General features: G+C 42.2%; 1 protein-coding gene across 3 annotated transcripts; it reads left to right on the top strand.

Moving 5' to 3' along the window:
- Window positions 1-1,981: 1,981 nt before the first annotated feature.
- Window positions 1,982-23,214, top strand: LOC134401628 (DGAT1/2-independent enzyme synthesizing storage lipids-like). Of its 3 annotated transcripts, none has more exons than XM_063130741.1 (8): window positions 1,982-2,166; window positions 2,654-3,034; window positions 13,312-13,476; window positions 16,054-16,247; window positions 18,009-18,069; window positions 18,638-18,777; window positions 21,203-21,325; window positions 21,428-23,214. In XM_063130741.1, the coding sequence occupies exons 2-7, from the start codon at window positions 2,713-2,715 to the stop codon at window positions 21,305-21,307; spliced, it is 987 nt and encodes a 328-aa protein (XP_062986811.1). In that variant the 5' UTR covers window positions 1,982-2,166; window positions 2,654-2,712; the 3' UTR covers window positions 21,308-21,325; window positions 21,428-23,214. The 3 variants fall into 3 exon arrangements, 2 of the variants coding, with proteins under 2 accessions (XP_062986811.1, XP_062986810.1); XR_010025669.1 differs by having other exon boundaries at window positions 1,983-2,166; window positions 21,203-21,645; window positions 21,993-23,214; XM_063130740.1 differs by having other exon boundaries at window positions 1,983-2,166; window positions 21,203-23,214.
- The last annotated feature ends 4,370 nt before the right edge of the window (window positions 23,215-27,584 follow it).

Here is a 27,584-nt window from a genome sequence, read left to right as displayed (position 1 = left end):
AAAAGTTATTTCTAGGACAATTAAGTCACCTAGCTGGTTATATCTCAAGTCTGAACACGTATAATAGAACATCGCTCAAAATTAAAACATCAAATCCAGGATGCACCATTGGTTCAGCATTTTACTGAAAACTCTCATAGATATGATGGGTTCAAGTTTTTGGTTATAGATAGAGTATATCCCCATAAATACAATTGGAACAATCATTATAACCTCCTTTTAAGGAAGGAAGCAGAATGGATTTTCAAGCGTGACACTGTACAACCACACGGCCTGAATGTTCGTTTGGAATTGGCATCCTTCCTTGGAAAATAATATCGATGGAAGGTCTCCTTCTTTTACTATTAATATCAATATTGCAATTCTAACAAGCATTACATACAATATATGCTCCTGTACCTTTAAGATTTGTATATAAAACAACCTAATAAGGTAGAGGGAAAACACCTGTCTAACTATTCTGCAGCTGTTGAAGCATTTGGATTGTCTGTGGGTGACTAAGGTTTGAATTCTTTAGCATCCTCCTGTTTATATTATTATGTTTCTAAAAACTCTTTTCTTATGCAGAAAAATCCCCCTTTTGGAGGGCTTAATCTAAAAACTGTAGGACTACTATTTAGAGTCTGCAAACCGTACTTCCATGGCTTTTGCTTGCACATGGCAGTGAGTGTTTAACACATTCTAAAATACACTTGGAATCTTGATGTTTTCTGAGGATAAGATGTTACCCTGTATGTTGTTCTATTCAAGCCTTGTTTATTGGTTTTACAGAAAATAAAACTGTTTCTCTGAGCATGACAAAACGGGATTATTATTACCGGATGCCTGTTACTTATGAAAAGCAACTTGGCTATTTAAATGTTTCATTAAGAATCCACCTATTTAATTGTGTAAAATCCAGACTTGAGATATAACCAGCTAGGTGACTTAATTGTCCTATAAATAACTTTTGTGTTGTATAAAAATAACTTATTTTGTACGCAGTTGTGTGCTTTTTTGGCATTGTTCGTTTCTTTTGTAAACCGCCCAGAGAGCTTTGGCTATGCAGCAGTATATATATATGTAATAAATACATAAATTCTGTGCTTTGTGCAACTGCTGCCCTTTTGGTTTGTTGTTTGCAGCATAAGAGCATGGGTTATTATAGCCCACACTCTCCCTTGCCAACATGCTATGTTCAGTCTGCAATTAATCAGTAAAAATTTAAGGTGTCCTGCTTTGTTGGTCCCTGGTCGACAGCTGGCTGGCCACCGTGTGAACAGAGTGCTGGACTTCATGGGCCCTTGGTCTGATCCAGCAGGGCACTTCTTATGTTCTTAAAGTGCCATACAGCTCTTTGCTTGTGCCAGGCACTCCAGACTCCCGATCTCTCAAGCTGGGCCTAAAAGACCAAGGAAAAGTGTTGGGTGTATGGAGAAGTTTTAAGCAAACATAATTTGGGACCTTGCACAGTTCTGTCCTGAAAGCAAGCAAACATTTAATTAGCTTGCCTTCTATGCAATTAAAATTACAGTAATCATTTCTCATTATACACATATATTTGCTTATGCAAAGCAGCATATGCAATTCTGTGTAGTTTTTGTCCTATGGACTTGAGCCCCAGATCTTTTCGGTACCTACCGCCCCGCCCCTGCAAAGAGGAGGTGGTGGTGTTTGCTCTAACAGACGAGGACTGTAGAAACGGTTATAAAACATGGCATGGCTGGGATGGGTGTGGGTGCGTGGGAGAGAAGTATTACTTCTCCACTGTAATGCACCTGGTAGTCTAAAGACCCTCCCTCCGTAACTCCTCTCAGACCACCACATTCAAGGTCAGACATGACCTGGCTGCATCTCTACGTAGCAGCACCAGCGTTTGAGGAAGAAGGCCGCTGGAAACGTCTCCTCCCCTTTCGGCATCTACACGACGATGACGCGAAAGGTATCAACGCACTGCGACATGTCGTGGCTCTCTCCCCGCCCCGCCATCCGCTCCGCAGTTTCCCCCTTGCTTTTCCGAAGAATCTGCACAGGCTGCGCTGGGCCCAGGGGCACCACTGGAACCGCCTGGCGGGGCATTGACCTCCCTCCGGAACGGAGGCCGGAGCTCTTCCGCGCGCTCGTTGGATCTCCGCGGGGACTGCCCGCAGGTGCAGGGTCGAAAGAGCCGTTTGACGGAGCAGGAAGGTGATGGCGGGCGCGGCGCGCCAAGGGATCTTGGCCGCAATCTTACATAAAGGGGTTGGGGAGAAGCGGAGCAATGCGTGTGGGTGAGGCAGGCGGAGGGATGGCGAAGCCGAACAAAAGCCATAGCGGGGGGGGGGGCGGGGGGAGACGATGCGAAGTCATGGGCTGGGCGAGGGCGAATGCTGAGTCAGGCTGCAGTGGTATAAGGACACTTAACCTGGACTTGAGAGCAGTGGGACTTACTTCTGAGTAGACATGCCTGAGATTGCACTGTCAGTGGAGCTCAGTGGCTCTTGGAATTGGACGGTATTTAGAAAGGAGCCCAGGGCAGGATCTACGCTACTGCTTTAAAACTGATTAGAATAATATTGGCAACTGTTGGGGCCCAGGGCACACTCCAGGTACAAAGTGGTGTACCTTGTTTGTTCTAGTTCTAGCCGCTGTATTGTTTACACTGTATCAAACAAAGTGTCTCTTCTATCTCTAGGGCCAACATGAAGAAACTGTTGTTCCCGTTGAATTGTTTGCTTTCCTTTTAATCGGAAGATGACCGGCATGAGTGAATTTTATTCTTCTCGGCAGGAGGATCTGAACTGGCTGATCGACCTATTGAAAAAATGGATGTACCCAAATAATGACCTGGGCAGTTTAGCAGACTATACAATCTACGCCTTGTGGGTGCTAACGCCATTCATACTCCTGTTTTCACCTGTTTTAGTCGTTCTTGGCTTTATTTACCTTTCTAATGTTCTCCTGCATATTTACAAGATAAAGAATAATTTAAAGGGAGCTTATCAGAGCAAATCATGGTACAATGGAAGGAGGGCAGTGTCTTATCTTTGGGACGTGTATGGCAGAGTGTGGCATGGTAAGTGTAATTTTCTTCCTCTGTAGAATTTTATATCGTTATAGCACATGGGCAGTGTTAGGCTCGTTTTTGAAAACTTTGTTTAAAATACCACAGAAATAGATTTTATTCATAATTCTCACCATTTATATCATACATTTAAAGTGATCACAGTGCTTCAAATACATTATCCCAGTAATCCTGACTACAACCCTGTAAGGTAGACTCCTGTTATTATTCCCTATTACAAGTGAGATGCTGCAGTATTAGGCTGTAGTCTTATTCCTACTCACCTGGAAGTAAACTTTTTTGAAGACAAGTATAGGATTGCATGGCTAGGCTGCATTCCTTTGCACACTTACCTGGAAGTATGCTCCATTGAATTCAATGCGACCTCCTTCTGAGTAGACATGTATAGTATTGTGGTGCCAGTGAGTTTGTGGCCATTAAAATTTAAACCAGGGAAGGACTTCCTGGCTCATCATGCTATTACAGTGCAATCCTCTGGAAATGTATTTGGAAGTAAACCCCGTTGAGTCCAATAGCACTTACTCACAGGTAAGTGTGTATGGGATTGCAGCCTTAGCTTTTATTAGGTAGAATCATTACAGATTCTACCTAATAAAATAATGTTGTTAAATTATCAGATTTATGTAACATTTGCTTTTTTATTTTATTACACAGTATGATCATATTACCTTACTGTATTATATAAATGGGACACTTGAATCTAGCTTGGAACATAATTTCTTAGTAACTAATACCAATTTGAATTATCACTACATTTTGTCATTCTTGCATAGAATTTTATCAATATGTATTGTGCTCTAAATGCTCTAAGAGACGTTACCTATTATAATGCTACTAGTATGGTTTGAGGGTTTAGGATTTCCTTTGTTTATGGTCCTTTGGTACTTTGGCTATATGAACAGGAAACATGGATATTTTTCTATAATAGCATGACAATTACATAACTCCTTAATGTTTTGTCCTGATACATCACAAATATTTGACCTGAAATATTTGAGGGGAAAGAATTAAAGTACACATAATGTGATTTAAATATTATATTATGTGGAATTTTTTTATTAGAATACTTGTAAACATTTGAAGACAATAGCATGTTCAGATTTAAGGAAATTTAAAGGGACGGTGTAAAAGCCGGAACGGAACAGGCCGGAACGACCCCGTTATATTAAAAAACCATACCAAAAACAATGGCATGCGTTAGCAACACTTGGGAACAATATTTTAGGACTAAAACCATTGCAATATTATATCACTATTAACCCCAGAACTCCCAAAACAACATCCGGAACAGAATGGGATGGCTGGAACGGCCACTTCTGAACAAGTGATATCAACCAAACTCACCAGTTATGGAAAACTCCATGGCAGGGATGCAATAAGCCACAAAACGTGCAAAGAAACTGCGTTCCGATACCCGTTTCGTGCATAGCGCATATTGCGGAAAACAGGCCGGGACAGCAGCTTTCAAGTGAGGTATGTTAACCAAACTCAACAGATGCACATGACTAGGTGGGACAGATATAGAAAGCTCCAAAAATTGCCCCCAAACCACGTTCAGATACCAGGTCTAGCTCCTTCCTATCTCTCCTCTCACACTATTGCCCCGCTCGTACTCTTCGCTCCTCTGATGCCATCTTTCTCGCCTGCCCAAGGGTCTCTACTTCCCTTGCTCGGCTTCGTCCATTTTCCTCTGCTGCCCCTTACGCCTGGAACGCTCTTCCAAAACATCTGAGATCCACAAGTTCAATCGCAGCTTTTAAAGCTCAGCTAAAAACTTTTCTTTTTCCTAAAGCCTTTAAAACTTGATGTTGCTTGGACTTTATACTGTTAGTTCTACTCTACCCTGTGCCTGTTTACCCTACCCAGTGCTTGTTTGCATTCTCTTCCCCTCCTTATTAACATTCAGATACCCATTCCGGGCAAAAGCGCATATTGTGCAAAATGGGCTGTAATGGCAGCTTCCCAATGAGGTAAGTCAACCAAACTCACCAGACGCACATGACAAAGTGGGACAAATATAGAAAGCTCCAAAAGTTGCCCTGAAACCACGTTCAGATACCTGTTCTGGGCAAAAGACTGTATTGTGCAAAATGGGCTGTATCGGCAGCTTCCAAGTGAAGTAAGTCAACCAAACTCATCAGACGCACATAACTAGGTGGGACAAATATAGAAAGCTCCAAAACTTTCCCCGAAACCACGTTCAGATAACCGTTCCGGGCAAAAGACTGTATTGTACAAAAAGGGCCGTAACTGCAGCTTCCAAGTGAAGTAAGTCAAACAAATTCACCAGACACACATGACAAGGTGGGACAAATATAGAAAGCTCCAAAAGTTGCCCCGAAACCACGTTCCGATACCCGTTCCAGGCAAAAGTCCATATTGCGCAAAATGGGCCGTAACAGCAGCTTCCCAATGAGATAAGTCAAACAAGCTCACCAGATGCACATTACTAGGTGGGACAAATATAGAAAGCTCCAAATGTTGCCCCGAAACCTCGTTCAGATAACCGTTCCGGGCAAAAGTCCGTATTGCGCAAAATGGGCCGTAACGGCAGCTTCCCAATGAGGCAAGTCAACCAAACTCACCAGACACACGTTACTAGGTGGGACAGATATAAAAAGTTCCAAATGTTGCCCTGAAACCACGTTCAGATAACCGTTTATTATGCAGTCTCTGGAATTAAACGGGTATACAACTAGTATATATAACTTTGGAATAAACTCTGACGTTATGGCGAAGGACATCTGGCTCATTCCCACCAACATACACTGATCTCATTGGATATTAATGATTATTTTCTTCAAGTGGAGAATTATTTTGTATCTTGATTCTACACATACTATTGCCACAAAGTACACTGACATGTTGCAAACATTTATAGAGGTGCAGTCCACTTCACCCATCGATTGGTCAGAATGGGCCATTCATGCACCACTTGTTATACCAGTTCAGAAGGACTCTTACAACTGTGGTGTTTTTGTATGTCTTTGCACATGTGCTATGCAGTAGCTCACCTGTCCCTTTCCCAGCAGACATGGTGCCTGTACAGAAATGGATTGCAAATAAACTTCTCAAGCACAAATCACTTCTTCCACAGCCAAGTTTAATGCAGAGACAGCAGCAGAGAATAAAGAAGCAAATAAATCAGAGAGAAATTAAGCAATTCAATAGTCCTGTTTCTAGAAAATCACCGAAAGGAACATTCTCTACAATCCAGTTCTTGTCTTCAGCAATACAACAGTATTACACTTCATCTTGGTCTTTGTGCTTAATGGGTGATTAGTGCAAAAAACCCAAGAAGGACACCACGGTTAATAAAATGTGTTGGAGTTGAGATAAATCAAGCTTCTCGTGGTATATTCAAATGTCCAAAGTGTTGTGAGAAATGAATAATCTACACTGTAGGCAAAATATTATGTTAACTGCTGCTATCCCCCCTCCCCCCTCTTTCTTTCTCCATTCCTCCCTGCCCTGCAAGGTGCCAAGGCAGGGAAAGAGATCTGTCCCCATTTCCCCCTTGAGGACTGGGCATGTTGATCGGCATGCCCCTTGGGGTGGCCATGTTGTCCTCCTTTTTGATTGCCAAAATATGGTCAACCTAGGTGTGATCCCAATATGTATTGGGGCCCCTGAAACTGCAATTCACATTGACAAAAGGAGCTATTAACTCCAAAGAGTTAATTTCTCATTATGCAAATAGCAGTTCTGGGAATTAAAGCCCGACTGGCCCTCATGATAGAGTCACAATATGGACCACCACCACCAACTGTGCTAGCACAGGAGTAAATGATAGCCATTGCATTCCAACAAAGAACCCTGAAGAAGGACCTGAGGGCTGAAATGTGTTGGAGTTCTTTCACTACTAGGGCTGCGCACGGACCCCCCCCCCCCCCAATCTGCTCTGGATCGCGATCTGCAACTTTCAGATCGGGTCTGCTCCACAGCTTATCCAGATCCGGAACTCCGCTGCCCCCCACCCCAGACTTGCATTGAAAATGTAAAACACCTATAACTTTTTTAGTTTTCAGGTTAGAAACATGTAACTGGGCACTATGACAGCTTCTAAATATATCCTTCAGCATGGCCACTTCGAAGGAAATCAGATCATCCCCTGATTTTGGGGGAATTTTAAAAAGATTCCACCCCCATTTACATAAATGCAGTTCTCTCCATTAGTTTGTAAGCTACACACATGTAACTGGGCACCAGGATAGCTTATAAATAGATCCTTAGGCATGGTCACTTTGAAAGAAATCTGATCATGCCCTGATTTGGGGGGAATTTTTAAAGTTAAACCTAAATCAGAATCTTCCTCTCAGGTTAATCACTTCAAAAAGGAACACAGGGAACTTCAAGATAGAAATATTAAACTGGGTGAGCATACAGTACATAGCTGGTCATGTGAGAAACAACTCAGATCTTGCGTTGCCACTCTTGGGTCGCAATACTTTCTAAAAACTTTATTTCTTTCATGCCATCCACTCATTTCAAATTGCTATAACGTGTTGGTTTTTCAAGATGCACACACATCAAACTGAGATGCTGTTGAATAGACGATCTTTTCAGGGTCCGATACAGTTCACACACTCCAGGGAATGCCCAGCCAATAATTGTAATAACAATACTAATACTAATAATGAGCCTACATTGTCACAGAGGATTCAGTGATCATGGCAGCAGCACATACAAAATGCAGCTGCCTTTTCATGACAAGGAAGGACTAATGCCCTGAGTCAAAGCAAGACACGCACAAACTGGCCCTCTGAGGCGGGGACAGAGGAGGAGAGGCAGTAGCAGGCAGCTCTGCAGGCACAAGTAAGTGAGCCAAGGATTGTTTCCAGACCATTCAAAGGCAGAAACAAACCAGCCCTGTGAGGCAGGAACAGCACAGAGAGATGCCTTTGCATCCCATAAATAATAGGAGGCTAGCAGGACAACAGTAAAGCTTTGTGTCCCTTGCTTCAGAGTTGACTGACTACACAGCCATTATGTAATAATAATAATAATAATAATAATAATAATAATAATAATAATAATAATAATAAATCACAACAACAAGAAGAATTAGAACAAAAAGGCTGACTGACTTTATTACCAGTATGGGAAAGTGGATGTGCCCAGTGCCATGGAGGAAACATTGGACTGTGCCATTACCTCTCAGTCCTTTGGGTGGGCCTGTCTAGGTTCCTGCCTTTGAGAAGCCACATCACACATCATCTCATTGGTGTCCACTGTTTCCCCTTTAGAGGATTCTGATTTCCCTCCAGGGCAGTGGGCACTGTGCACGTCCACATGTCGTGCAGGACATCATCCACTTCCACCACTGCTATCCACTTGTCCACCAAGGTTATTGTGGGTACCTTGCAGTGCTGTGTTGGCTATCTTTTATTTTACTTTGTATATTATTTGAGGTTGTGTGTGATTTGAGGTTGTGTGTGAGTTTGCTTGGGCTACTGCTTCGCCAATGCACTCCTCAGTGACTGAAGTCTGATACAAAGCCAAAGAAAGAAAAGTTTCCTCTGTATGTGTTTTGCTTAATCCCCCTGCCCCTCCCCCCCACAACATTGGGATTGGTCTTTCCCAATTTTGTAACAACCCTGTGGGATAGCTTAGGTTGAAAGAAGTGAATGGCCACAGGTCATTGTAAGCTTCATGATGGAATGGGACAGCCCAACCCCGCCATCATAGTCTGATATTTTAAGCACACTACCAAACCACACAACAACTATGGGCTTCTGTAGGAAACTGTCTTTGCAGAACTTCACTCCGGATTCTGAGAAAGTTTATTAAATGTTCCAGTTAGTACAATGAAAGTTCTTTATTTGATTACATTCACGCACAGAGAAGTTGCCTTTCGAGGCAATTTCCCAACAATAGATTGTGCCTCGTTTTGCTCACCCATAATTTTCTTTGGCAGCTAATTTTGGGAATATGAACTATGGCCCGGAACGGGTATCAGAACGTGGTTTTGGGGTAACATTTGGAGATTTTTATATTCGTTCCACCTAGTAATGTGCGCCTGGTGAGTTTTGTTGACTTACCTCATTGGGAAACTGCCGTTACGGCCCGTTTTAAGCAATACTGACTTTTGGCCAGAACAGGTATCTGAATGTGGTTTAGGTGCAACATTTGGAACTTTTTACATTTGTCCCACCTAGTAATGTGCATCTGGTGAGTTTGGTTGACTTACCTCATTGGGAAGCTGCTGTTATGGCCCATTTTGCGCAATATGGACTTTTGCCTGGAACGGGTATCGGAACGTGGTTTCGGGGCAACTTTTGGAGCTTTCTATATTTGTCCTACCTAGTTATGTGCGTCTGGTAAGTTTGGTTGACTTATCTCACTTGAAAGCTGCCGTTACGCCCCGTTTTGCAAAATACAGTCTTTTGCCCGGAACGGGTATCAGAACGTGGTTTCGGGGTAACTTTTGGAGCTTTCTATATTTGTCCCACCTTGTCATAGGCATCTGGTGAGTTTGGTTGACTTACCTTATTGGGAAGCTCCCATTACACCCCGTTTTGCGCAATACGGACTTTTGCCCGGAATGGGTATCAGAACGTGGTTCTGGGGCAACTTTTGGAGCTTTCTATATTTGTCCCACCTTGTGATGTGCGTCTGGTAACGTTGGTTGACTTACCTCACTTGGAAGCTGCTGCTATGGCCCGTTTTGCACAATACGGGCTTTTGCCCAGAACAGGTATCTGAACATGGTTTCGGGGCAACTTTTAGAGCTTTTTACATCTGTCCCACCTCGTTATATGCATCTGGTAAGTTTGGTTGACTTACCTCACTTGGAAGCTGCTGTCACGGCCCGTTTTGCGCAATATGCGCTATGCGTGGAACGGGTATCGGAACACAGTTTCTTTGCACTTTTTGTGACTTCTTGCATTCCTGCCATGGATTTATGCGTGACTGATGAGTTTGGTTGATATCGCTCGTTCAGAAGTGGCCGTTCCGGCCGTCCCATTCTGTTCCGGATGTTGTTTTGGGAGTTCTGGGGTTAATAGTGATATAATATTGCAATGGTTTTAGTCCTAAAATATTGTTCCCAAGTGTTGCTAACACATGCCATTGTTTTTGGTATGGTTTTTTAATATAATGGGGTCGTTCCGGCCTGTCTTGTTCCGTTCCGGCTTTTACACTGTCCCAAATTTAAACCCTTACATTGTTTACATTTAAGGAGAAAAATTAAAGGTACTGAAAACTGTTGATTCTAATTTTAGCAACCTAAAGAAATATATATGATACATCTAGTTCAACATAGTCTAACTCTTCGATCAAGGTTGTTGTGAGAACACCTTCAGTTTCATTGTTGCTGCTTATTCATTCCATTTCACTTTGAGTCCACATACCCTTGACCACTTTTTGGTCCTGGCTCATCTGGTTTATAGATACTCTGACCTTAAAGGTAGCAAACTTTTTGCAGCCTTCATTGACTTAAAATCTGCATTTGATTCTATATCCCATCCACTTCACTGGAACAGTTTTCTGTTGACAAAAGACTCCTGTTTTTGATCCAATCGCTTTATGACAACACCACTGCTCAGGTCCTTTGCAACCCACAAGGACAAAGGAGATTGTTCCATCCTATGGGTTCAGACCAGGTAGTCTGCTCACTCCTGTTCTATTTAACTTGTACCTGGCAGACTTCCCCCATCCATTGGAGCCATTACCATCCCATCCACCCAAGTTAGAGCACACCAAAGTCTTCTTTTGTATGGACAATGCTGTTCTGATTTCCCAGACTAGGGTGGGCCTTAAGAGACTGCTGTGTGGCTTTGCCAACTATTGTACAGAAAACCTTCTTGCAGTCAATTATACAAAATCTAAGGTATTGGTTTCCCCACCCCCCCAAATATAAGGTCATATTTTCCTGGCTCATGGGGAACTGAAGAATTGAGCAAGTGGGGGTCCTATAAATGTCTGGGTGTATGGTTTCATGAAACCATCTCTTGGAGAGAGCAGGGGAAGCATCCTAAGATTAAAGCTGAACAACATGTGGGTGCAATAACCTTCTTCTTTTTTACAAGGGGTGGGAAATTCCTCCCAGTAGCTGTCCAGGTCTTCAAGGCCAAAATCATTCTGCAGATTCTCTACGGGGCACCGATCTGGGTCCCGTGTTCCAAATGCTCCTTTGAGGGCATTCAGTCATTGTTCCTTAGGGTGTTATTTGGTGTTCCCAAGTTTGTCCCTGGAGCTGTTCTTAAGTTAGAGGCTGGACTGAATTCTGTAAACTGTCTGGCTTGAATCCATGTTATTCACATCTGGCTTTACTGCAAATTGGCACTTCCAACAAATTCCCTGATATCCAAGATCCTGTCAGACCATTTTGACATGGTCTCCCTGGTCAAAGGCCATGACAAGGAAAATCAATTCAGTAGGGCTCTCATCTCCTATGTTACTATCAAGGAATCTAGCAAGTGTATGGACAACTGCCATCTTGGCCCTGTGGGGAAGAAGAAGGACCGAGGGGACAGGAGCAGGCAGAAGTAACATCGGGGCCTGCTCCTGCTGGACTCTTCCCCCCCCCCCTCCACAGGGCAAACTGCCATCTTGGCCCTGTGGGGAAGAAGAAGGACCGAGGGGACAGGAGCAGGCAGAAGTAACATCGGGGCCTGCTCCTGCTGGACTCTTCCCCCCCCCTCCACAAGGCAAACTGCCATCTTGGCCCTGTGGGGAAGAAGAAGGACCGAGGGGACAGGAGCAGGCAGAAATAACATCGGGGCCTGCTCCTGCTGGACTCTTCCCCCCCCCTCCACAAGGCAAACTGCCATCTTGGCCCTGTGGGGAAGAAGGACCGAGGGGACAGGAGCAGGCAGAAGTAACATCGGGGCCTGCTCCTGCTGGACTCTTCCCCCCCCTCCACAAGGCAAACTGCCATCTTGGCCCTGTGGGGAAGAAGAAGGACCGAGGGGACAGGAGCAGGCAGAAGTAACATCGGGGCCTGCTCCTGCTGGACTCTCTCTCTCTCTCTTTCTTTCTCTCTCCTCCCTCCCTCCCTCCTTGACTCCTTTTCCTTGTGTGTCATGTCTTTATTAGATTGTAAGCCTGAGGGCAGGGACTGTCTTTTTTCCTAAGTGTAAGCCGCTCTGAGAGCCTTTTTTGGCTGAGGAGCGGGGTATAAGTATGATAAATAAAAATAAATAAATAAATAAGTGCCAAATCAATTGTGAAACATAGGCTGCTCGACATAGATATGCAAGACCTTTGGAGTGTTGCTCAGGGTCCATGCTCCCCCCAGTCCTTAGATTTACCAGTCTCCTTTTGCAAAGATGGGATACCCTACCTGTGCTGGTTAACAATTCCCAAATACAGGACAGCATTCTCTTTAGCTAGAGTTAACGTTTTTCCCTCTAAACTTTTAGATAGCAGGTATAATAAAATCCCACTGCTCAACAGATGCTGCCCTTGTAATAATACAGATGTGGAAACCATATCCCATGTGCTACTGTTTTGTAGATTTTATCAAAGGGCTAGAATGATAATTTGAACCCCATTTTACAATCTTTCTGGTCACCCAACTGAATTCCTAATGACCTTGTTACTTCAGAACTCAGACGAGTCAATGACAGAATAAGTGGCCAAATTTTTGAACTTGGCCATTTCTATTAGATCCTCCATGGCTACTTGTCTTTTTAATAGCTCAATGTATGTTCAATTCTCTTGTATGTAACTTTTGGTATGCTGGAATGGTCTATTGATTGCAATAAAATTTGTTGTTGTTGTTGAGATGTATTTCAATGATATATATATTCTCTCACATACTTGCTGAGGACAGTCACCCGGAAAACATGAATTACAACTTTGAAACTGCCAAGCATGCCCAATATTGTATCTGCAGTTGGCATACATTCATTGTTTGCTAATGAACTTATTAAATGGAAAAATAAAGCACTCCACTTCTAAGGATAGTAACGAGTGAATGTCTGAACCAGCATTGCAAGGCTCTGTTTGGCCAAAACCGGAAGATTAAATAGTATTAGAATAAAGCCTTGATTTTGAGTCCATTCTTGACTCAGTAACTGTTCTTGACACTGACTACCATTTTTTTCTGTTGCTTCCTGCTAATCTGAAGGGCTTTATTTATTTATTACATTTATATTCCGCCCCATAGCTGAAGCTCTCTGGGTGGATTACAAAAGTTAAAAACCTTGAACATTAAAAACAAGTATACAGAAATTTAAAACCATCAAAAGCATAAAAAGAGCAATATCCATTTGATTGTATTGAAACAATGCTAAAAGTTTTGTATTCTGCACTTTGAACAGGTTACGAGGTGCAAGGCATCGATAAAGTACCAGAAGGACCAGGGCTTGTTGTATGTTACCATGGAGCTCTTCCTCTAGACTATTACTACTTTGTATCAAGACTTCATTTACAGACAGGCAGATTCTGCCACACAGTGGTTGATTACCATTTTTCCAAAATACCAGGTAAAATGTAGTGCTTGTGCATGTGCATTGCAAATCTTCAAATTTTACCCCATAATTTAAAAATGCCATAATATATTACGTGCTATTCTGGAAGCACAGGCACATTGGGGTGTTTTTGTCCTGTCAAGAAGTGCTTGTTCCTCTTGGACATGTGCTGACACTTTGACGGGCAATAATATCTTTCTAGACTGGCCTGGGGCGAATTATGATGTCCTCTGTTGGGTAGTGTTGGAAATCTCCATCCTCTGATTAAACAAGATTTACACTTGCTGTGGTTGCCTAGCAATTAGTTTATTTCTGCATTCACTCGGGCTAACCTAGATGTCCCCAAAGTCTGGGATTTGTCTGTAACATGGGATGGCTCTTCCAGAATCCCTTGCCCCCCTGTATGTGACAAGCCGTTTCTTCCATTCACAGAAATAAGAGACCAAGGTTAGAGCTTTATGCAGTCTCTACTAGGAGATAATAATTGACAGTGCAATTCTACACAAGTCTTCTCAGAAGCTTCAGAACTAAGACTCACAGATTCCCGTATTCAGGCATATCTGCTCCTTTAATGCCAATATTGCTTTTCCGTCTCCTAGCTCTCCTCTTACTCCTCTTGTTCCTGTTTCCCTGCATTTCAGAGCCTTTCACCAAGCCTTAATGTCTGGCTTTGGACTAGTGTGTGTATTTAAGCTACCAGAACATCTCCTTATGATCCCATACTACAAGTCTCGTTTCATTTGGAAAATGTTGCTGGGAGAACAGAGTGCAGTAGTATTTTCTTGATTTCCCCACATTTTCTAAAGCCTAAAGATTTTTTTTAAAGAGAGAATAACACTTGAATAACAGAATTTATGTTTGATCTGCTAAGCTTTTGATAGAGGCGATATATATTACAGATATTGTGCAAGATTATGTATCCATGCCCTATATTAAATATTTTATTCATTGCCTTGAGCTGCAAGCATTATTCACAAATACCATATGTATGGCAAATGCCATTTGTTATAGAGATACTGATTTACTATTGGGGGAGAAAGTAAAGGAGCAACAATCTAATTGAGGTAGGAGCAAAATCTTCCCTTAACACTGGACCTTTTGGTGGAGGAAGCTATGGTAGTAGACAGGAAAGGGAGGTGAGTAATTCACTTTTGTGCAGGAAGTGATTCCCTAGTACTTGCAAATCAACTTCCCTTCTCCACTAGGCAAAATGGCTTTCCCCCCACTCGTTGTTAAATATATAGATAAAAATACATACCTTGAGATTCAGTTCTCAATTAAAATTTTACCAGTAACTAATGGAATTAAATACGACCTACCTTATTGGATATAACAGTTATGACTTAGATCTGGATGGTCCATGTTTCTGTCATAAAAATGATTATACTTCACTTCTTTTATTATTTTGGGATTGTTTGTTTTTGTTTCAGACAGTGCCTGTTGATATGCCACATAAATCTATCAACTCCTTGGGGGGGGGGTGGGAATTGATTTTATCTGAAGGAAACAAGGGCTCTAGTTTCTAGAATCATTTACAGTCTCAGATATCTAAAGATGGTATGGGTATTCCTAATCTGAAAATGTATTTTGTTGTCTGTAACTTACATTTTATTTTAAGTGATTTCAACACTCTTTTTTAAAAATGAAAATCTCAATTCATTAAGACAGATTGATGAGTGTCTGGGGATGATGGGGTAATGCCATCTGCAACAAGGGAGCTGTTGGTACTGCACAAGGCTGTGTGCCCCGTTCAGCAAATGCACACCCCACTTTCTCTCTACTTAGCAGCTAGTCAGCACTGTTAATACGTTAGTTAGGGAGGAGAGGCGGTATTTATGGGTGGAGCCTTCTGCTGTGCTCTCAGTTCAATAAACTAGGAATCAGCGTGTATAAAATACCATCACACTATTTGGATTAAGGTGGAAGGGAAATGTTATTGGAGTCAAACATCTTCCATGTTAGGAAGCTGTGATAAGGCTAAGTAAGCCCCCATAAGTCTCCTTCAATGTAAATTTAATTGCAATTGAGTTCTGTTGGACTCAGTGGGACTTCCTGCTGAGTATAGTATACATACATATGATCAGGCTGAGTAACTCCATATTTACTTTCAAATTCATGTCATATGTTGGGAGCAAAAGAATTTATCAAAGTTTGGTAGTTTAGTGGAAAGTTATGTTTCTCACTGTTTCTGTAAAGATCTTGTTATTCCAGACTAAACTCAGACACACGGGATGAGCAATCAACTGAATATTTGCATGACTGAGTTAATGTAATGTTTAGAAACACAGCTGCATCCTTTCAGTTTGTGTGTGTGTGTGTGTGTGTGTGTATCTATCTGAACTTTCTGATTGAGGAACATAGCCATTGGCCCTGTGGTCTCATGCCTTTTTCTCTTCATGGCTTGTTTCATATGATTTAACTATATTAGATATCAAACATATATGCATTTAAAATCAATACCTGTTGTAGCTGAACCTTTCTGTGCACAAGTAAGCATAAGAGGAAGGCAGCATTTAGCTTTAATTCTTCAGTGTGCAGAATATACACAGACAGGTTCCATATAATGACTTACACTGCTGATATGTCTTACAGGTATAAAGCTGTTTTATAAAGTGCAAGGACTTACACATGACGGAAGAGTGGAATGTGCTGAAATTTTGAAAAAGGGATGCTTGTTAGGAGTCTTACCAGGTGGAGTCCGAGAAGCGATCTTTAGTGATGAGAACTATGGTCTCTTATGGGGTAACCGCACAGGCTTTGCTCACGTGGCCAGAGATGCAAAAGTGGTGAGTAGCCATGCACTGCACACTGAAAAGTGTTGGTGGTGTGCTCAGATGTCAGTCTATTTGCAGCAGATCAGTAATAAAACCTTTCATAAGACCCATCTGTTTATCTGGGTTTGGTGAGAAAAAACCCCTAAAGGTTGTTTGAATTTGTTGTCCGATGAGAAATCTTATCTGTTGGACAGCTCCACTTGGAACCACCCGCAGCAGAGATGATGCAACCTTGGAACAGTATTCAGTGGTGCAGAGAGAATGGGTGGAAGCCAGTGTTGTGTGAGCGGACATTTGCTCCAGGGGAACTTTCTCCATCTTTCCTCTTTCTGGTAGCCCCTCAAAAGCCCCTCCTGCCTGGGTTTCTGATGGAAGCAATTCTGTCAGCAGAATAGTTGAATTGGATCTTACCCACTGAATGCTTTTGCTTTAGTGGGAAAGTCAACATGAATGGTTATGTAGATCCTTGAAGCAAATACTTCTGTTTTCTGTTACATGTTTGAGTTATTCTTACTTTGAGAAACGTCTTAGACATTACATAGAGGTAAACAGCATGTTGTCATTTGTTCTACAGTTAGAATATTGATGGTACTGAATCTGTAATAACAATGGCTGCAATCTAGTCAAAGTAAGACACTTTTACATCTTGTTGATTTTAATGGGAGGGTTTAATATATGGTTAAATCTTTCCCACTGAAAATCAGTGAGACTTATAAGTGCTTATCTTTGTATGGGCTCGTGCTCTGTAATAGCTAAAAGACTATTTTAATCCTATACATTGTCTGTATACAGTGTTTGTTAGTGAGAAGTAATCACCTCCTTTTTTTCAGAATTGCAAACGTACTTGCAATTTTTCAGCAGATGAACTGAGCCTTAATGTTGCATGAAAAGCCTACAGCCAACCTGCTGTATAAATTACTATAATTTTAATTGTCAGTGACTCAGTGTCTTTAGTATCAGACTTATAAACTATTCAGACAATTAACTATTACAAGTCACACTTTATCATTACATGAATGAACATGAAGTTCTTACACGTACTCCCTCATTCCTCTAAAGTGTTGAGATCAGAAGCTTTCAATTCCATTTTTAACTCACTGGAGTTTACTTACAAACCAGAACAAACTCTGGTTAGTATTAAGCATGGTTCACTGAAAGAAGCCAACTTCAAAACTTGGTTTTTGAAGCTTGTTTCAATAAACCTGGGGTGGGCAACTTGTAGTGCTCCAGATGTTTTGGCCTACAAGTCCCATCACCCCTAGCCAGCATAGCTAACGGTGAGGGAGGTATAGGCCAAAACATCTGGAGAGCCACAAGCTGCCCAGCCCTGCATAAACCATAATTAAGGTTAACCACAGTTTAGGTTTGGATATAACACTAAAGTGTGGATATTGAAAATACAAGTGAAACCTTCTGTTCTCATGGCCATGCCAGAGGGAGCAGGGATTGCAAGATCCCAAGGCTCATAATGACCAAGCATAGTTCTTTGTTACATCCAAATGCAGTTGATATTTCAGTTCACGTAATGAAACTGGAATACTGATGATGAAATTATGAGAAATGTAAATGAAGTTATGTGTTTTATTCAAAATTGGTTTGAAAAGTTTGGCTTCTACTATAAAGAAACAATGTCCTCTTGGTACAAGGATATAATATCCATGATATAACATCCTTTTTATTTATGGAGGATACTGTGATATTAATGCAGGGTCTTAAGTAATGGAGGCTGAAATACTTCCCTAATTGTGGTTACTTTTTTCCCACCTTTCTCAGCCTGTCATCCCTATATTTACAAAAAATCTACGGGAAGGATACAGAATTCTTGGAAAACTATGTAAGATGGATTCCACTTGCATCTTCCCATATGCTTATGTGCTAAACACAGATTTCAATTGAACTGCTGTATAATTGTGTTTACAATTTTGGCCCTGGAATATTTTTTCTGCTTTGAACTTTCTGCTTTCCTGCATCTTCCTTCTTTTCTTTCTCCTCTGTGTTTCTTTGTCTTGGATTTTCACCACATTGTTTTATTCTAGTTTTCTTTCCTCTGTCTTTGCTTCTCTGTCTTTTTGCGTGATTCTTCCTCTTCAACGTCTTTGAATTTCTTTAGGGGTCGAATTGTGCTTGGCCCTTGGCCAGTTGATGCAGATTTATTTGGGCTGCAGTTGAGTGCACTTTTGCCAATTAGCACATTGAAATTAGTGAGGATTAACCATGTATACATTGTGCATTGGATTGAGGCCCTGGTATTTATTGCGCATGACAATCTAGGCATATGTTTTTGCACAATTATGTGTCAACTGCATGGGCTTTGTTCATTTAATACCAAGGTTTCTCAATTCTAAGCCTGCACCCAATTACCATTTATAAAAACATGAGAATATTTTAAATTTTACACACAGGGCCATTCAACTGGCTGTATGAACGTACCCGATGGCCAATTTTTCCTGTATATGGAGGGCTCCCAGTAAAACTTTGCACATATGTAGGTGATCCCATTCCTTATGATCCAAATATAACAGTTGAAGAACTAGCTGAAAAGGTAAGCTTGGTGTACTATTGACACCTATAGAGTATCTATGTTCTTAATTATAATGGTTGTGTGAAATATGTCACTTTTGAAAAGGGTGATGAGCAAAGTTCCATTCTTTCTAACTTTACTTGAGGCAGAATCCAACAGGACACTTATGGCCCTGCTAATTCTCTTCCAGCCTGCCAGTTGCATTGTGCAGGGGTTCCCCACTGCTTGTGCAACAGCACTTCAGTGCTTCCAGGGGCAACCCAAAACAAGTGGAAATGTTTTGGGTTGCCCCTGGAAGGAGGCAAGTTGGCGGAGTTCACATGAGCTGGGAGTTCACATTACCTGTCTCCTTCCAGAAACGTCAGTTTCTGCTCATTTCTGCTCAAGGATGCTCAAATCTCCTTTGTGGAAGTGGTGGGTTCCACTTGTGCAACAGAATTGGCAGGACCTACCACTTGTGGAAGGGAATTGGTGCCCCCTTGGATTCTGCCCTTTGGTGATGAAACTTGACTTCACTCTGAGATGAGCTCTCTTGTTGTTTGGATTGATTGCAGTTGATGTGTGGATGACTGCAATGCCACTTAAATTACCATGTACAGCTGTAACTGAGGGATCACAATCATGACTGGGTGGAAGGAAAATACATGGAATTCATGCTTGGAGAAAAAGACAACTGAAGTGGAGAGAAGCATGTTTGGTGTTATTAATTCACCCTTCTAAATGAGGCCTGAAGAATTAATAGCTGCCAAAATGACTTACTTGCCTAGTGTTGGTGGAGAATGGATGGAGTGCTCCCTCTTTCTTCCACTGGTCCATTTGATTTCTATGCTGGCTGCACAGGAAGGGCTACCAGCTCAGAAATGCATGAGCTGGTAGCAAAAGCACACATCTCTTAGTCTTTTTGCCACTAGCCCACCATGTTTCTATACGATGTGGAGGGGGTGAAGCCCCATTCTATGTGATCAGCATAGAAAGCAAGCAGGCTCCTGGCATAGTCAGAGAAATGTCCATCTCTCTACTGCCAGCTTTCTGTGTTGGACATCCAGTGAAGCTCCTTGCATATCTAGCATAGAAGTACAGCCAACTGGCAGGGGAGGAATGGATCACTACATCCCTTCACCACCAGCCCACCATGTTCCAAGGTTAGATGCACAGGGGGTTCTCCTGATACACATCTAGCACAGAAACAGGCTGGGAGGGGAGGGAAGGCGCTTGTGTTCTTGGTTCCCATGCGGACATGAAAATGTTGGGAGCCCAGTATGGAAATGCAGTGGGCTGCCAAAGAAGAGAAGAAGCACTCATTGCCTCTGCTGGTTGTGTACTTGGTTTCTATTCTGTGTGAGAAGGAGGGAGCTTCCCCTCCCCTAGTGTAGAGTGCAAGGGCCAAGCGCTGTGTTCGTCAGGCAACCTGCTCATTCACCTCAGCGACTTTCCCAGTTGCCTACAGTGATCAGGCAAGTGCTTATAAATAAGGTTATGTTAAATGTAACTTCTTTTCATGAAGCAAGAAGCCTACAACTTGATATTCACTTCCCCTCTGAGTAGACATGTATAGGTTTGTAGGGTCTGCCAAGCAGAGCAAATGTCCACAGCTAAAAACAGTGTCCTGTGCCTTGTAAGTAAGGCTGAGCTTTTCCATTCAGCTTGCTTTCATTGCTCCTTCACCACTCCATGTATACTTTTTATTATTGAAATGTAGACACAGAAGTACACAACTATATGGCTCCTAGTGATGAGATACAAGGAGTGTTGCTGTCCCCTTTTGGTCATAACTGTGCTGTAGTACCATGACTGCAAAGCGAGCAGACGTTTTGGGCGGAGGGGGCAACTTTGAGTGTTTCTGGGGCCCATCCCCCCCCCGAGCTGCCATGAGCCCCATTCCCAGTTCTGCTGCAGCAAAAAAACCGTGCAGGCGGGAGTCCATTTTAAGCCGTCCTAGCTTGTTTTCAAGCTAAACCTGTCCATTCTAAGCCACTGCAGCAGGTTGCTTCTAACTTTGGTGGCAACGTGCAATTCCCCCAACCTTTTCCTGAAAACAAATAGTGGCAACTGGGGATGGCAGGGGCCACTGTGGGGTTCAGCGGTAACCACATGTGTGTTGCCCATCCCTGCTGGCATAAAGGTAGGTGATCACATGTCCCCTTGCATTGCCCCGGGGATGCTGCTAGCGAATCCTGTTTTCCTCCTGTGTCAGTGCAGTAGCTCATTGGATGAGGCAGTTTGGTTATCTTGTTAAGCAGTGATTGAACTGAAAATGGAAGGGAATGTTTCAGACAGATTTGAAGGGCGGGGGGGGGGGGGCTAATTGCCAAATGAGCAATTAAAGATGTCCTTAAATATTTCCTTCATCTTCAGTTTTGAACTTGTGCTGACATTGAAAATGCCTAATACAAATGCTCTGCTGGTAAAAATAGTCTTTCTGTTTTTTTCTTACTCTCTTTTTCAGATAAAGACTGCAGTAAAAGAACTCATAGATAAACACCAGAAAATACCAGGTAGCATACAACGAGCTCTATTGGAGCGGTTTCATAAACACCCAAAGGATGGGTAACCGTTTTTGAAAAGTTAGGCAAGTTTCTTCCTAAAGTGTTTACATTGCAGTGGTTTTATTTGTTTTTTAAAAAATCATTCAAGAGATTACAAATTCAATGTACCTGTGTCAAATATGCAGGTGGAGTACAGTTCATTTCTGAATAGGTGTGTGGGAGTACGTCTGTCTTGCTGGCAAGTAGAAGGAGGACCTGAAAGGAGGATTTGGACTTTTTCAAGCAGACCATGTCTAGAGATCACCAGCTTTTTTCATGTATCCACAACATTTTATGAGCTTTGGTGAACTTATTACCATGAAACAAAATTTGCTTGAACTCCTTATTCAAAACCGATTCCAGGGTAAGTGGACTCAATCATGTTCATCCTTTAAAAAACCCAAACTGATACGGAGTGATAATCCAATTTATTAGGAAGCACTTATAATGAGCCTCCTAATCACCCATTTTCTAAAGTAGGGATACAAATGGAACAATTATGCTGTTCTGTATTAATTAGAACTGCTCTGTACTCCTTACTCTTGCATTATGTAAATAAGATTATTTTGTTTCTATCAGCTTCCCTCCTTTAATGAAGAAACATGGCTAGTGCATGGTATTGTAAAGATGGTACCTTTCATTCCTAGGCAAAGTTCTTGAGAGTGGTTGCTGGCCATCTCCAGGCACTCACTCATGAAACTCATTTTCTAGATCCATTTCAGATGGAGCGTAGGCCTGTGTTGGCCCTGAAACTGCCTTGATCACCCTGTGAGATGTAATTTGATGGGTGAGAGATGGCATGTGTGTGCTGTTGATTCTTCTGCACTTCCCTGATGCGCCTAGTACCATTGACCACAGTATCCTGGAAAGGTTGTCCACATTAGAGATGGCCAGCATTGATCCCTGCTAGCTGTACTTCTTATACCTGGATGGCCACTTCTAGAAGGTGGCACTGAGGGTGCTCTACTCAGTACTATGGTATTTATGCTTCAGGTTTTATCCAACGTGCTGTTTAATATCTACATGAATTCACTATGTGATTTAGAGGGTGTTGTTGTCAGCATGCATACTGCAAACCAGGCTTTCTGAAATCATCTGGATTAGGCACTTGAGATGATTAGTCAAAATCTGGCTGTGGTAATGGACCTGATGAGAGCCAGTAAACTGAAGCTCAATCCAGACAATACAGTGGTATTGTTAAGTGGGTGGTGGTTCAGTCCAGGTGAGTGTTGTTCAACTGGTTACAGAGGACGTTGCACTCCACCAAAAGGACCAGGTTCATCACTTGGGGATGCTCATTTCTTCATCTTTGTCTCTACTTTATCACTAGCTGGGACTGGGCATTATGAACATATTATACAAGTACTTAATTATCTTCACTGGGTCCTAGTGTATTTCTGTACCTCATTCAGAGTGCTGGGTTTGACCTTGAAATCCCTTCACAGCTTTGGGATCTCAGTACCAAAATGATCACCTCTTTCCTCATGAACCCAACCAAACTCTGAGATTGTCTAAGACCGTTCTCCAAGTGCACCTGCCTAGAGAGGCACAGCAGGTGCCTGTGAGACATAATTTTCTCCGGGTTCTGTGTTGCCCTCCCCCAAAAGGCCTGCCTGGGGTATACATTAATATATTTTCAACACCAAGCAAAGCACTTCTTAATTTCCTAGGCTTTTTATGTTCTGTTATGGTTTTATACAGCTTTTGCTCTGGCAGCTTCATCCCTTTGCCCTCAGGTTTAAATTGATTTACTGCAAAGTTTCTTTTCCTCTGTTTATTCTTAAGTGATTGGTGATTTTGTAAATGGTTGTATTTTGTTAATTTTATTGTAATTTTGTTAGTTTTCATTCCTGTAATCTGCCCAGAGAACTTTAGTTACTGGGGAACATACATATATGTATAAATGAATAAATAAATTCAGCTGGCAATATAAGGTTCCTGTCTCCCTTTAATCTTCTCTTCCCTAGTCTAAATATTCCTTGCTCTTTCAACTGTTCTCAGTAGGAATTGGTTTCTGGAGCTCTCTCCTTCCTGTTCGTCTTCTTCTAGTCATGCTCCATTTTGCCAATAATTACATGAAGCTGTTTTCTTATGCACAGCCAGTTGACTGGTAAATGATACTAGGAACTGGATATCTCTGCTAATTTCTTTTTTCTGGTGAAGCTGATCAGTTTGCTTCAGCCCACTGGGACTCATCAGATCAAGTTATTCTCCTTCTCATGCTGAAAACACCCCACAGAGAGCTATCAGGCAGCTGTGTCTGATTACTAAATTGACACTGAGCGCTGCCTGTTCCTAGCTTGAACTAATGAGAGAAACATAAGCTGTGGGAAGAAAGTGAAGCTGCTGGTAGGAAGTGAGAGGGAAGGTGCTTCTGCAATCATGTTGTACTTGTGGGTTTCCCACAGGCAGCTGGTTGGCCAGTGCGAAAGGTCAGGATGCTCATAGGGGAAAGAATCACAGGTCCATGGTTTAGAGTCATAAAGGGGAGGGGGATGGAGGTGTGATGCTTTTCACTGCATGATATGCCTTAACGCTTACCAGTCCTCAGTACCATAACTAAAGGAAAAGCCTTACAATAAAGAGCCCATTTCACTTAAGACTAATGTACATTTGTAATTATGGAGGCTGTAGAAGAGAGTGGGCTTGATGTGGCCCTACAGGGAGACCTGCTCACACATACAAACTCACAAAGTGATGTTTCCTTCATTGCTCTTCCTCTACAGAACCTCTCAATGGCATTGAGCACAAATATACAAGAGTAAATCACCCTTTCTTTTGCCATCAGGAATAATACCCCATTTTCTCTGCTCTAAAAAAATGCAGTTAGTGCTGTTTACAAACAAGAGAAACTGAAAGGGTCACACCATTATCTAATCCCTACATGCATGTACGCGCGTGCGCACACACCTTTTAAGTAGGGAATGACGAGCACACAACAAAAGCCTCATGTAGAAAAGCTCGTAGGCATCTCTGCATTCCAGAGTAAGCAGGGCTTTGGCAGGAGCACCAGCCACACCAGCAGGAAAATCCCCCAGAACCTTTGGGAATCCATCTGAATCCATTTAAGTTTGCTTGGAAGGATCACTGCAGAGAGATCATATCCATGTAGTTTATTCATCTTTGTGATGTGCCTCAAAACGTTCCCAAAGAGCTCTCAGTATACTTCCTGGTATTTTCTGGTGTTTGTCTCGCAAAGCTTCCACTGCGATTTTTGTCTGTTCAGAGGAAAAGGGGGGGGGGGGCACACTCCATAGATTTAGAATCAAAGATCTACTTCAAGTTCCAACAATTGAGCCAGTCAGAGCTTAGAGATATAAAGGCTTTGCTATAAAAGAGACATCACTTTAAGAATACATTTAAATGTCCCATTTTTTCATCATTACAATTTAGCATTCCTAGTTAGATTAAGGCATGCAGCAGTCTTTTCCCTCCACAGGGGTAGCAGACATTTTCAGGATTGTTTCCCTGAGACACTGATGGAATCTGAAGGATTCCTGTGAACCACTGGGGACTATTCTGCTGGCATAGATGGCCAACAGAACTGAATCCCAAGGAACACTCCTCTGAATAGAGGCTGCCTTGCTCCTTGGTTTAGTGGAGAATAGGAGAGATTGAAGTGGCCATAGAGATGGCTTGAACACAGGGGTGGAAAACTGAATCTGATCAAGTGCAGGAGCTGATTTTTGAACCTATAATGTGGCAATGATTGTGGCCAAGAAGAAATACCTCCCCACCATCACATCTGCAGTTCCTTTAACATAGTTTTTCTGGGTAGTCATTGCCTCCTTTAGCCTGACTGGTGGAGAAAAGTGGGGACCTTTCAATGGCTGCTATGAAATATTTGCTAAGAACTTTGTGGAAAAAGTTGCTTGCACCCACTGTGATTTAGATTACACCAGTTCTGCAAATAAATTGACTGAGGTATTCAGTGCACCATCTGTTTGGTTTTTTTTGGTGGGATGGATTTTAGTTATTGCAACCTAGTGATGTGGACAAGATGCTTGCTGAAATGCAGAATAAGAGGTTATAGAAGCATCTTTTCAAGACTGTTTTCAGTTGCCTTGAAAGAGACTGATGTCAGGCCACACCTTAAAAAGCCTTCCCTAGAACCCCAAAAGTATAACAATTGGCTGGTTGAAGGTATCTCCTTCCTGGACAAGGTGATCAAATGTATGGTTATTGCCAAGCACTTAGGCAAACATGTATGAAAATGGTTATTGGCAACACTGGATCAAAATCCCAGATTGGATAATGACACAGACGTAAAGCTTCATCACACCAGGTTATAGTCTTCTGTCACAGTGAATTGCATGCAAAGGACTCAGATGACGCTGACCATGTCCTGCTGTGATTGTGGTTCTCTCCCCCCCCCCCTTAGCGATGTATTTTGGCGCGCGGAAAGTCCGGTTCTTCCGGTAATGCGAAAGCACATCACTCAAACTTCAACATGTATTTTCATTCATCGTTTTCAATCTGATGTTCTGTGGGCGTGTTGTCAAGGGGTGATATTGCTTACAAAAGAGAGGGCTTTCAGCATGCCCAATTTGAATCAGATTGAGTCATCCCTTGATTTTTTATGTTTTTTAAAATTTCTCTCCCTTAAATTCCTTTCCTTGCAGTCCACCAGTGCGAAGGATCGCTCTTTCATTCCTTTGATCATGCGAAGCTGTGCATCTTCAAGTTCATAAACTACAGATCTGCTGGTTCCCTTACTCAAAAATGAATTCTATTGATTTCAACTGCTAAAGTCACATGCTGGCTTACCTTTGAGTAAACCCCATTGAAAAGAGAGAGTCTTACTTCTGAGTAAACACTTATTCCACTTCTAAAGAGCCATGGAGGGCTTGTGTGTATATATGTGTGTGTTTGACAGATGGAGCATGGATGTGAGGTGCACCGTGCGAGGCAGGGAGAGGAAGGGGGTGAGGAAAACCAGGTTTGCCTGGTGCCCTTTCCACAAAGCTTGGACACCAGCTGTTGGCTGAGGATACCAATCCCAGAAGGGCTGCTGTGGCAGCTTCTTTTCTTATTCCAGGTGTGGGTGTGTGCTGTTTTGCATCAAGGGGAGGCAGAGAGGCAACCTTGAGTCAAGCGGTGTCTCTTTCCATCCAGGTGGGCACTTTACTGAAGTGGGATTCATTCATTCATTCATATTCATTCATTCTCTCTCTTTCCCTCCCTCCCCACACACCTTTCCTTTCTTTCTTCCTACCAGCCCAATCCCAGGCAGTGTTCAGTGCTCCTAATTCTGCCTGGGATCGGTTCTCTTTGTCTTTCCCTTAAGATCTGGCCCCAATCCTAGTAGGGACAGTTTCATTTATTACTTGGGGAGGGGGAGGCAGGCATAAGCCTCATTGAGTTTGGAGGGGCTTACTCTCAGGTAAGTGCATTATTTATTTATTTAAAGGGCAGAATGGAACAAACCTGGACTTACTTCTGAGTAAAGATGTGTAGGAGGGTGCTTAATGACTTACAGGGGATACCCACAAAACTACTTAGGGGAAAGAAGACCTTGTTTTTCCAAAATCTGTTCAGCAACAAGATAAGCTACTGCCAAGGAAAAAGTAGAGCAACACCCTAGTAGCCCCATGTCCATCACAGTCAGTGCAAGGGGGGAGGGGAGTTGTCCAACTACCACCAACCAATGAAGTGTAGGGGGAGGTATGAAGAAGGATTAAGGCGGGTATTTTAGCGTTAGATATTTTTAAGGCTTTTGATTGTGTGAGCTGGCAAACTTTAAAGTTGGTTATAAATAAAATGGGATTTGGTACTAAATTTAGAACAATAATAGAACAGTTATACTCTAAAAGCACAGCCGTAGTGGTAGTAAATGATGGAATAACGGACAAGATACGACTAGCTAGAGGGACAAGACAAGGATGCCCACTCTCGCCAGTCCTGTTTGTATTGGTGATGGAATTGTTGGCAAACGCAATAAGAGAGGATGAAGAGATAGAGGGGATAGGCAGTAGTAATAAAATTAAACTGAACATGTTTGCAGATGATACATTGATGACTATCAGAGATCCTTTAGGTAAAATGGAAAGAATTAAACAGCAGTTGAATGATTTTGAGGAAGTTACGGGGTTAAGGATAAACTGGGCAAAATCGGATTTGATGTTATTCAACTATACTAAAAAGGAAGAAAGGGAGTGGAAAGGGAAAGCTTCAGTTTTGAAAAGCAAAGAGAAAATTAAATATTTGGGTGTTAAGATTACAAAAAATTTAGAAGATTTGGGAAGTGAGAATTTAAATGGATTGAAAAAAGAATTAGAGGAAGAGTTAAAGAAGTATAAGAAA

This window comes from Elgaria multicarinata, chromosome 7, assembly GCF_023053635.1.
Source record: "Elgaria multicarinata webbii isolate HBS135686 ecotype San Diego chromosome 7, rElgMul1.1.pri, whole genome shotgun sequence".
Taxonomy (NCBI): domain Eukaryota; kingdom Metazoa; phylum Chordata; class Lepidosauria; order Squamata; family Anguidae; genus Elgaria; species Elgaria multicarinata.
This window is presented reverse-complemented; position numbering and strand designations above follow the sequence as displayed.